The sequence below is a fragment of the Saccopteryx leptura genome, chromosome 8 (assembly GCF_036850995.1).
Source record: "Saccopteryx leptura isolate mSacLep1 chromosome 8, mSacLep1_pri_phased_curated, whole genome shotgun sequence".
NCBI lineage: Eukaryota > Metazoa > Chordata > Mammalia > Chiroptera > Emballonuridae > Saccopteryx > Saccopteryx leptura.
In genome coordinates, this window is record NC_089510.1 from 2,428,979 (window position 1) to 2,441,124 (window position 12,146).

At 55.8% G+C, this 12,146-nt stretch overlaps 1 protein-coding gene across 1 annotated transcript in view; it reads right to left on the reverse strand.

Annotated features, from left to right (window-relative positions):
* SLC9A9 (solute carrier family 9 member A9) overlaps positions 1-12,146 on the reverse strand; it is a 498,743-nt gene that overhangs the window by 81,581 nt on the left and 405,016 nt on the right. Inside the window, exon 14 of the mRNA XM_066347824.1 lies at positions 6,254-6,333. Coding sequence (XP_066203921.1) covers positions 6,254-6,333 — 80 coding nt within the window. The remainder of the gene's footprint in view (positions 1-6,253; positions 6,334-12,146) is intronic.

Here is a 12,146-nt window from a genome sequence, read left to right on the forward strand (position 1 = left end):
TCCTCCTGCCAGCTGGAGGTGGTCAGAGCAAGGCTGAGGGGTCCCAGAGGAAGGCATTCTCCCTCGAGACTGCAGCCTCGACTCCTGCCCCTTAGACTCCAGCCCGCTGACCCGCCCTACAAATTGTGGTCTGGCCAGCTGCCACAATCACATAAGCTAATTTCTTGAAAAATAAAATCTCTTTTTGTACGTATGTGTGTATGTATGTGTGTGTGTATGTGTGTATGTATGTATGTATATACGGAGGATGTTTGTATGTGTGTATATCCACATGGGTACACGTGCACATGGGTAGAGTACAGATGCAGCTCCCACCAGCTCTGCTCTGTCTCTCTGGAGAAGGCGGACCAGGACGACTGCACTGAAGGCTTACACATCCTCCTGTCCCTTCTCAGTGATCCTTCCCGACACCTCATTTGCATGATGCAGTTTCACTGAAAGGAGACTTGAGCAGCTCCGAACGGCATAATCAGTTTCTTCTTGCCTCACAACAATTTCTTCCCGGCCTGGCCAGGCACCCTGCCTCCGGGGGGTTGGGCTGGGGAGGCTCCCTGGTCCCCTGGCTGGGGCGGAGCCCCCACAGACCCGCCTAGGAGGGGGGGCTCACGGGGTGTGTCACCCTGTGTTCACACTGCTGTCCACGAGCACGCGGGTTCTAGGTGGACAATAGTGCGAACATGACGGCAAGTGGATAATCTGTCTCTGAAATGACGGCTATGTCGAGAGAGCAGCACAGAGTGGAGACCGCTCTGGGTAGGAAGTCAGAGCGGAACTAAGATTCTTTTTTTTTGAAGTGAGAGGAGGGGAGATAGAGAGACAGACTTCCACATGCACCCCGACAAGGATCCACCCGGCAACCCCTCTCTGAGGCTGATGCTCGAATCAACCGAGCCATCCTCAGCGCCCGGGGCCACACGCAGACCAATCGAACCCCTGGCTGTGGGAAGGGAAGAGGGAGAGAAGGGGGAGAGGGAGGGAAGAGAAGCAGAGGGTCGCCTCTCCTGTGTGCCCTGACCGGGGATCGAAGCTGGGACGTCCGCACAGCACGCCGACGCTCTATCCACTGAGCAAACCGGCCAGGGCCGCCTAACTGAGATGTTAAAACTTCGTTGTTGCTCTCTGTCCATAACATTTGGAAATGACCCCCCCCACCCCCCCACTGAAAAGCGAGAGAAAAAGCATGACGTCATCTGGATTGAGTGCCGCCGCTCGGCTGAAAAGTGGGTGGGTTCCCGCGTTCCTTGTCTTGTTTTTGTTTTTTTTATTTTTTATTTTTCCGAAGCTGGAAACGGGGAGGCAGTTAGACTCCCGCATGTGCCCAACCGGGATCCACCCGCATGCCCACCAGGGGGCGATGCTCTGCCCATCTGGGGCGTTGCTCTGTTGTGACCAGAGCCATTCTAGCGCCTGGGGCAGAGGCCAAGGAGCCATCCCCAGCGCCCGGGCCAACTTTGCTCCAATGGAGCCTTGGCTGCGGGAGGGGAAGAGAGAGACAGAGAGGAAGGAGAGGGGGAGGGGTGGAGAAGCAAATGGGCGCTTCTCCTGTGTGCCCTGGCCGGGAATCGAACCCAGGACTCCTGCACGCCAGGCCGACGCTCTACCACTGAGCCAACCGGCCCGGGCTCCCTTTCTTGTTTCAAAGTTACTTCTCCCCTTGGCATTCCTTCCTTCTGTCCACAGCCTCCTGGTGCAGCCACTGTCAGACTCTGAGCAGAAACACCTTTTATCTCAGCTCTTAACTTGCCATTTTCCTAGTCCACGTCCTGTCCTCACCACGCAGTCTTTATCTGTACACTTTACGCAGAAACAACAACTTATTTTTTAACTTTGTGGAAGTCTGGTGATCAGATACTTTCAGTCACGGCGCGGGGTGGGGGTGGGGGGAGCTGTGTTTCTCGGAGGGAAACCGGCCGGAACGTGACCCGGCACAAACCCTGTAAGAACCAGCTTCCCCTGCGAGGCTCGGGCAGGTCCTGAGATACCGGAACCTCCGAAATACACCTCAGGGCCGAGAGGGACGGCCTTTAAAGCGGCAGCAACACCGGCTGCCCCACGGAGGCTCAGGCCGGAGCATGGCCAGCGATCTGACCGCAGGTCACGGGACTCTCGGAACACGACGCTGTGGCCTCGGTAGCCCCCCCCCCCCCCGTTTCCACGCCTCCGTTTGGTGAATTCCTGGAATGCTCTCTGGGGGCAGGATCGCTTTCTAACGCTCAGCTCGCTGTGCTTGTAGCTCCGCCGTCTGCGGCTGGCTTCCCCCGGCTCCCTGCTGGCTGAACTCTGTTCCGTTCTGCACCGCGGTCCCTCCCACCTGGTTCCTCCCACCTGGTCCCTCCCACCTGGTCCCTCCCACCTGGCCCCGCCCACCTGCGGCCCCTCCCACCTGGCCCCTCCTACCGGGTCCCTCCTACCTGGTCCCTCCCACCTGGTTCCTCCCACCTGTGGTCCCTCCCACCTGGCCCCTCCCACCTGGTCCCTCCCACCTGGCTCCTCCCACCTGCGGTCCCTCCCACCTGTGGTCCCTCCCACCTGCGGTCCCTCCCACCTGGCCCCGCCCACCTGGTCCCTCCCACCTGGTCCTTCCTACCTGGTCCCTCCCACCTGGTCCCTCCCACCTGGTTCCTCCCACCTGTGGTCCCTCCCACCTGGTCCCTCCCACCTGGTCCTTCCTACCTGGTCCCTCCCACCTGCATTCCTTTCTACAGCGAGCGTCCCGCCTGTGTCCCGCCTCCTCTCTCTCCCCTTTCTTGGTTTTTTCCTCTTTCTCATCTTATCCTTTGAATTTCTTTTTCTCTGTTCTTGGTTCTTCTTCCTCTCCCTCTGATCTGCGGTGGCTCTCGTCATTGCTGAGACGCTGTGAAGGTCACCCAGGGGCGGGGTGTGTCTCCCTGGAAGGCCAGGGCTCGGTGGCTGTGGAAAGGCCAGCGGCCGACACCCGCACGTCCGGCCTTGTCTGCCTCCCGCAGCGCTTGGCTCAGGATTGGAGATGGCCGGCTCTGGGCAGCGTGCAGCGGCGAAAGCATTCTGGCCCGGTCCTCGGCCCCCTGGGCTCACGGCGCACTGTGTATCTGAGCCACCACATTGACAGCCGGAGCTGGAATTCTATACTCGCCCTTTGCTGACTCAAGTCCACCTGGAACACCACGTGGTGCTGCGTCATGGTTGTCAGGGCACGCCTGTCCTCAGCATCAAGGTTGCCGGGGCACGCCTGTCCTCAGCATCAAGGTTGCCGGGGCACGCCTGTCCTCAGCATCAAGGTTGCCGGGGCACGCCTGTTCTCAGCAACATGGTTACCAGGGCACGCCTGTCCTCAGCATCATGGGTGCCGGGGCACGCCTGTCCTCAGCATCATGGTTGCCGGGGCACTCCTGTTCTCAGCGACATGGTTGCCAGGGCACGCCTGTCCTCAGCATCATGGTTGCCGGGGCACGCCTGTCCTCAGCATCATGGTTGCCGGGGCACGCCTGTCCTCAGCGACACGGTTGCCGGGGCACGCCTGTCCTCAGCATCATGGTTGCCGGGGCACGCCTGTCCTCAGCATCATGGTTGCCGGGGCACGCCTGTCCTCAGCGACACAGTTGCCAGGGCACGCCTGTCCTCAGCCCACGCCTGCCCTCGCCTGCGCCATTGTGATCGACGCAGTAGACGAAGGCCCAGGGGTACTTCCTGGGACAGGGTGAAAGGGCTTTGTCTGGTCTCTCTGGCCACCTGGACCAGAAGTGAGATCTTCACAGAGGGGAGCACAGTAAAATAAGTAAAATAATGGGTCCGTCAGGACTCTGAGGGTCAGGCCGGTCGGTCAGGTCAGGACAGAGCAACCCTGCTGCCTGCCCCCAACGGCGTGCGGTCTGGCCTCGGCTTCGATACCTGTCTCCTTGGACATCTGGCCTGAACCACCTCCCCAGCACTTACCTGATCATTCCATCACCTAGTCATTAGTCCCCTCCCCACCCCCAGAGTGTTTAACCGCCACAGGTCACGGAACCTCAGGGCCTCGCCTCCCTTGTGCTTTATCCAAAACGCCTGCCAACATACCCTCCCTCCGCCTTGCCCTAACTAGTGCTGACCCTGAAGACCCCCCCCAGTGACTTCCCCCCCGTGAACCCCATTGTCTGGGACACTTCTGCACTTTCTATAGCTAGTCACCACCTTCCAAGACAGATCAGCCTGAAGGCACCCCCCCCCCCATTTCCCGCCAACCTCAACATCCTAGTCCTTAGAGGACAGGAGGACCCATCAGCGACCGACTCCTCCCCACTGGCCTACCAGTTCTGGGGAGAAAAATAGCCCTCAATGTCCATGCACCCGGACATTCATTATCCAGCCCCTCGACCCCGCAACACCTCCGCCAGAATCCCCACCACCGCGAAGTTCATACTCTGACCCGTCAGCCCCCACCTCCTACCACGAACCCTCCCCTCCCAACACAGGGAACAACTTCAAGCTATTGCGAAGGCTGACCACTGAAACAGTATCGACTCGTACCTTAATCCAATCACCGACGCAGGTGGTCAGCCACTCGAATCCACGCCAGACTCTGTGACAAATTCTCGCCCTAGGACGCGTGGCTACCTTCTCCCCAGATTTCTAAGCCGCACGGACTCCAACCCCTCAATAGAACCCCCCCCACACACACAGCTGCGACCTTGGCTACCCAGAGCCGTTCAACGGTGGGGGTCCAAGTTCACCCGGGAAGAGGACAGCACGCCTCCGGGGAAACCGAGTCCGAACTTCTCCGTGAGTCCCGCTTGAGGGCTGGGTTGCTCCACCCCCCCCCCCGTGCCTCTGGGTCTACAGCCGTGCAGCCTATGGTGGGCTCCCTCCTTGCTGGGGGGCACCCGTTCTTTGACTTATGTCCTACCAGAGATTGCTGACCCCCCGGAGGATGCTACCTCCCCTCCCCTTTCCTCCACGCTCACGAGGTCAGCTCCAGAAATGGGGGGGGGGCCTCTCTGTCCCCTCATCTCTACTGTCGGCTCTCGAGCCACAGCGGGGGCGGCCACTGAGGGAGGGTCACTCGGCCTCCAAGGCAGAATCTCCCAGCAGACGGCAGACAGCTCATCAAGACGGGAGCAGCTTTCCAGGGACCCCCGGAACAGCGGGGAGCAGCCCCCCAAAGCCAGGGAGCCCTTGACCTCGTCAAGGCGGCGCCAGGGGACACTTGTCTCTCCCTACGGGGACAATGCTGCTTCTGTGTTAATACATCGGGACAGGTTCAGGAAAACACTCAGCGTATTTTAGAATTGGCTTCCAAAACCCAGAAGTCCTCCAGGCCTCCCTTCGTGGTGGCCTCACCCCCCACCCTGGCTCCCTCCTGGAGTTATCCTGACGTGACTTCTCCTCTTTGGACCCCGTGTTTCCAGACTTCTCTCCGGTTTCCTTCAACGCCGCTCTCCTGCCTTCACCAAGCACACCGTTGGCGAGATCGTGGAACTGCTAAACTACGCCAGAGAGCAGCTGCTCCCCCGAGCACCTGGTCATCGCCGTCTGTTCTTCTCTACCCCAAACGGTGTCCGCGCTCAGCAGGAAGCAGCTATAGAAGAAGACACCTGCACCCCTTTTGTAACATAGTATTTTTACAAAAGGCTCGAATGTAAGGCTGGTCAGGCCAGAAAAAAGCAATGCCCCCCCCCCCCCACACACCCTCCCCACACACCCAATGTGGGAATCTGGTCTCTGGCTTTGACGCTGGTTTCCTTGGACACCTTGCCAGCGAGTCACCTCCCCACCACTTTATCTGAACACTCCCTCACTCAGTCATCAATCACCACCCCCTCTCCATCGTTTCACCACCACGGGTGACAGAAGTTTTTGCCCCAAAGCAGGAAAGGCCACTCAACCCCATCCTACATGGGCGAGGGCCTGATCTTCCCCTTGGAGCCGATGCCACTTAGGGTCCCAGCCCGTCTGTGCTCAGATGCCCACGTTCTATATCCCCACGTCTGGCCGGGCTTTCTTCTCGGCACAACCTGACTCTACGGTTTCAACATCGGACGTCAGAAGACACCAGACCATCATTACAACAGCTAGTTCACGTGACCGTGCGAGATTCCGCGCTAGCCTCTCGTAACACCCGAGTATGCACCGCACAGGTTCTCGTTCCCGGAGACCATGGCTTTTGATACGTTTGGTTGTGAGTTCACGTTACCTTTTCGCGTTCTGGGAAGGGCAGGCAGCAGGGATGTCCGTGAGTCAGGGTGGAGGTTCATCGCCTCCCAGGCAGGACCCGGGGAGCACCATTATCAAAGGATACTTGTGGTCAAAGCCGTACCACATCCGAAACAGCCAAGCGCTCTCAGCTTTGGTTGTGTTTTTACCCAAGTTATTTGCTTCCTGGGGAGAGACGGCAGAAAAAAAGACATTGAACAAATAATCCATAGAAAATATTGATCCCTAGTATCAACATTAACATTATACGCTATAGGATATATTTTCGCTATAAAAATATATGTCAAGGCAATTCATGGAAATGTAACAGCATTAAAAAAAAAAAGCTTTCTGGGGATAGGCATTTCCATCTAAATGGCAAACGGCCGCCATGCAAATTAGCTCAGAGATCTTACCCTGTGACAGGGACCCCTGTGGTGCAATTCAACATTTACTTTGCTTAATAACTCCAAGTTTATCAAACAGCAAAGAAAGGCCATTTTTTGACATCAAATAAACATGATATTTCTGTCAAGACTGCTGTTGTGGGAATTTTGCGGTCTATTTCTGTCAAACTTTGATGGTATTTATTTATGATTTACCAAAAGGTCAAGACTAAAAGGATGAAAACAGCCTAATAATTTTTAAAAATGTTTTCATTCATTTTCTTTTCTTTTCTTCTTGATAGATCACTACAAATGCTATGGTAAGTTTTTTGATAACTTCCTGCTTCAAAACAGATATTCCTATAGGAATCCTGTAATAATCGAATAAGCTTGTGTCATTTCTTCCCCCTCTCTTTTTTTCCCCCCAAAGGACCACAGTGACAGAGAGGAAGAAAAGGAATTAAGGGCAAAAGAGAAAGCGGTTGGCCCTGGCCGGCTGGCTCAGTGGTAGAGCGTTGGCCCAGTGTGTGGCTGTCCCAGGTTCGATTCCCAGTCAGGGCACACAGAAGTGCCCATCTGCTTCTCTCCTCTCGCCTCTCTCTCTCTTTCTCTCCTTTCTCTCTCTCTTATCCTCCTGTAGCCATGGCTCGACTGGAGCGAGTTGGCCCTGGGCACTGAGGATGGCTCTATGGCCTCTGCCTTAGGCACTAAGAAGAGCTTGGTTGCTGAGCAATGGAGCAACACCAGAGATGGGCAGAGCATCACCCCCTGGTGGGCATGCCGGGTGGATCCCCATCGAATGCGCACATGGGAGTCTGTCTCTCTGCCTCCCCTCCTCTCACTGAATTAAAAAAAAAAAAAAAAGAAAAGAAAAAAGGAGAAAGCATCGAGGAGGGAAATGCGAGAAAAATTAGAAAAAGGTGAAGTATTCCTGTGAATGTGAGAGACAGACAGTAACGAGCATTGCGGTGTGGCAAGAAGGAGATTCGGTGGTGCTTTCCCTTCTTCTGCGTCTATCCCGATTTACATGGTAAGAGAAACCTGGCTTCCTCTCCTTAAAATGATCTCCATCATGAAATGCGTTTCTATCTTAACGGGGCTGGGGGTCCCGTTGCTTTGTTTTGGGGCCCCAGTGTGTATCCCCAGAATGTTTCATGAGGTTCACAGTTCAGGGACAACGTGCACATTCTCCGGAGACGATGGCCCCGTGGAGGACGGTGGCGTCCTGGGCTGAGCGGAGTCCGGGTGGACCGGCTCTCCTTCACCTTTATGTGCATCTCGCCCGTTCCCAGACAGTTCCCCCGCTGGTTCACGAGGAGCGGCTCTCCCGCACCTTTATGTGCATCTCGCCCGTTCCCAGACAGTTCCCCCGCTGGTTCACGAGGACCGGCTCTCCTTCACCTTTATGTGCATCTCGCCCGTTCCCAGACAGTTCCCCCGCTGGTTCACGAGGACTGGCTCTCCTTCGCCTTTATGTGCATCTCGCCCGTTCCCAGACAGTTCCCCCGCTGGTTCCCGAGGAACGGCTGCGCACAGAGGGCCGTGGACCCTGCTCCCCGAGACGTGCGTCGTCAGAGGCGACAGTTCTGCTCTCTACACATCAAGTGGGAGACCGGAAAGGAACCCCCCCCCCCCAAAAAAAAACCCCAATGAAGTGGTTCCTTTGTCGTCAGCCGTTTAGCCTTTGTCTGAAATGGACGAGGCCGAGACTCATGAAGATCTGACTTCAAACCCTGTGCAGTTTCCCAGACAGGGTCCCTCGCAGCCGCTGTCTGCCGGCAGGGGGGTGGAAATTCCGTGCGAGTCCTTCGGGAGAGGGGGCGCGAGGGTGTGTTAACAAGCTTTCTCCTGTATGGGACCCCTCGGTCCTCAGTCCTTCCTTTACAGGCGAGCACGGCAAGACTTCACGGGGGTGGGGGTGCCTCTCAACCTGCCCTGGATCCCCCCTTCCCACTCCGGAACCCCATGGGGGGGACAGACATCTGTACTCTCCTCATGGCCTTGGGGCCTCCCAGGTCTGCTTTCTGACACACGGAACGTGCCGGGCTTTGCTCTCTAGAGTTAGAATGTATCCCTTATTCATCGCACAGCCCCCCCTCCCCAAAGGAAACCGAAACGTCCGGTTCAATGTCCGTCCTTCCCCGAACCTTTCTCCAGCCCTTTCTACCCGGACAAAGGTGTCAGTCTGCAAAATCACTGCCAACGTTTCCATCATCTTAGTCCAGCGGTTCTCAACCTCTGGGTCGCGACCCCGGCGGGGTCGCCTAAAACCATCGGAAAATACATAATGCATATCAGGTATTTACATTCTGAATCATAACTGTAGCAAAATTACAGTTATGAAGAAGCCACCAAAATTATTTTTTGGTTTGAGGTCACCGCAACATGAGGAACTGTATTGCGGGGTCACGGCATTAGAAAGGTTGAGAACCACTGTCTTAGTCATTTCCAGTCCCCGCCTCCCCAATACACACGACACGTTGGGGCTTCCAGCAGAGGAAGATGATACTGCTCACCCTGAACTCAGCCAGTTAGCAAAGCTCGGCCAGCAATGGGGAGCTCTCTTCTCTCTCTCCCTCTCTCTCCTTCCCTCCTTCCTTCCTTCCTTCCTTCCTTCCTTCCTTCCTTCCTTCCTTCCTTCCTTCCCTCCCTCCCTCCCTCCCTCCCTCCCTCCTTCCTTCCCTCCCTCCCTCCCTCCCTCCCTCCCTCCCTCCCTCCCTCCCTCCCTCCCTCCTTCCTTCCTTCCTTCCTTCCTTCCTTCCTTCCTCCCTCCCTCCCTCCCTCCCTCTCTCCCTCCCTCCTTTTTTTCTTTCTTTCTCCCTTCCTTCCTTCCTCCTTTTTTTCTTTCTCCCTTCCTTTCTTCCTTCCTTCCTTCCTTCCTTCCTTCCTTCCTTCCTTCCTCCCTCCCTCCCTCCCTCCCTCCCTCCTTCCTTCCTTCCTTCCTTCCTCCCTCTCTCCCTCCCTCCCTCCCTCCTTCCCTCTCTCCCTCCCTCCATTTTTTCTTCCTTCCTTCCTTCCTTCCTTCTTTCCTTCCTTCTTTCCTTCCTTCCTTCCTTCCTTCCTTCCTTCCTTCCTTCCTTCCTTCCTTCCTTCCTTCCTTCCTTCCTTCCTCTCTCTCTTTCATTCTCTCTTTCTCCTTCTTTCTTTCTCTCTCTCTCTCTTCCTCTCTTCCTCTCTCTCTCTCTCTCTCTTTCTTTCTTTCTTTCTCTCTTTCTTTCTTTCTTTCTTTCTTTTTGTTTCTTTTTTTTCTAAGTGAGAGGAGGGAGGCAGAGAGAGAGACTCCAGCATACACCCCGCCCAGATCCACCCAGCAACCCCCGTTTGGGGCCGATGCTCTGCCTACTTGGGGCCATGCTTACAAACGAGCTATTCTTAGTGCCTGAAGCAGAGGCTCCCTGGAGCCATCCTCAGCACCTGGGGCTGATGAGCTCGAACCAATAAAGCCATGGCTGAGAGAGGGGAAGAGAGAGTGAGAAAGAGAAGGGGGAGGGATGGAGACACAGATGGTCACTTCTCCTGTGTCCCCTGACCTCAATCCAAACCCTAGACATCCACACGCCAGGCTGACACTCTACCCCTGAGCCAACCGGCCAGCGCACACCTTCTTTTTTTCTTTAAGAACAAAGAAAACTTACAGAATTTCATCCATCAGCAGGCACAGGTAATTTCTGGTAGCTGGTCCTATCTACTGATGACAAGATACTCACTGAAGAAAAGTGACAGGCCCTGTCTGGTTGGCCCAGTGGTAGAGCGACGGCCTGCTGTGCAGGAGGAGTCCCAGGTTTGATTCCCGGCCAGGGCACACAGGAGAAGCACCCATCTGCTTCTCTACCCCTCCCCCTCTCCTTCCTCTCTGTCTCTCTCTTCCCCTCCCGCAGCCAAGGCTCCATTGGAGAAAAGTTGGCCCGGGCGCTGAGGATGGCTCCATGGCCTCTGCCTCAGGCGCTAGAATGGCTCTGGTTGCAACAGAGCGACGCCCCAGATGGGCAGAGCATCCCCTCTGGTGGGCGTGCCGGGTGGATCCCGGTCGGGCACATACAGGAGTCTGTCTGACTGCCTCCCTGTTTCCAACTTCAGGAAAATACAAAAAAAAAAAAAAAAAAAAGGAAAGTGACAGGAGTGAGTGTAAGCGAATCGCTGTGTTCTGTCTGGTCGTGGTTTTGAAGGAAAGATGGGCTGTGTCGTGGTGGTGAGCTTGGCCGGCCGTCAAGGGCCAGGAGTCCAGCACCTGGCCTGCGTCTGCAGCTGCGACAGCTCCCAGCTACGGGTCCCCCATTGATTCCCGGGAGGCGCACGACTCTCGTTATCCAAACGGCTCCAGTCATTATTTTTCAGCTCTCCCAACGCTCTAACCAGGAGGGTGGCGCTGTACCTATTTTGCAAGGGAGGCCTCGGGAAGCTCAGAGAGGGAAGAGACAAGCCCAGAGTCACACAGCTCGCAGGCGACAGGGCCGGGATTTGGAGGGAGGCCGGCTGGGCTGCACAGGTGGGGTTCCCTCTGCTGGCCTCTCGCTCAGTCTATAAACTTTGGAAGCTGGGCATCACCACAACCTGCTGCTTGGTATCATCTGCAAAACGAACCTGAAAAATTGGGCCGGCCGGTCTTGGAGACCTTACTCATATGAAAATAAAAATACTATAATTTTTATTCATGAAAACAACAGCGGCCGGCACTGTGGAACGCATATCACGTGCCAGAAACTGTCCTATGCGCTTTCCACATATTTACGTCCAATGCTTCAGTTCACGGAGCACGATCTATTAGTATTCTCATTTGACAGATGGGGAAACTGAGGCAACTGGGCCCCTCCCCCCAAAGAAGTTTCCAGGCACGCTTGGGGGTCCCTGGGCAGCCAAGACTTCCCTCCTGTGGATGGGGTCTCAGGGCATCCGTGGGGTGCAAAATGGGGCCGTGCAGTATCTGGACAAGTTGCTGAGTTCAGGGCCCCGGGGCGCTCATGGAGGCAGAGGTAGGACAGCTTCCTGCGCCCCAAAACACAGCGAGAAGGCGTGGCTCCCCTCAGTCGGGCGAATGCCGAGCCATAGAAACCTGACCTCAGGGACAGGACTGTCTCTGGACTCTTAGACACTCGTTTCCGGGTGTTTCAAGGTCTTCCAAACCCTCCCTGCCTTCCCCTTCCTCTTCCCGGGCCTCTTCATGTTATTATTTCCTCGGGGGGCTCTGCCAGGACTCGCAAGCACCCCTGAGAGGGTGCGGGCTCTATTTCTGGTAAAACTTCCAGGGTAGTTTTTATTTGTTATTTTGTTGCCGGTCCATGAGAGCAACATTGGGCAGCGTTGGGGGGACATCTTAACAAACAGAATCTTTTTATTATTTTTTCTTTTTCAAACGTTATTTTACTTGGGAGATGGGAGAGGCTGTTCATGGTTATGCTTTGCAGAGAAATGAATCGAGTTCCGTCACAACACAACACGACACGACACAACACAGCACAGCACGCGTGTTCCCAGGCCAGGGAGCTGCCGCTGAAGGACCCAGGGAGGAGGACCATCCCCGCTGATCCTAGACAACATTTCCAGTGTGTCTCTTCAGTATCTGCGGGCCCCGTTCTGGGTCCCCTCATTTATATCCCTGAAGTTACTGATGACTCC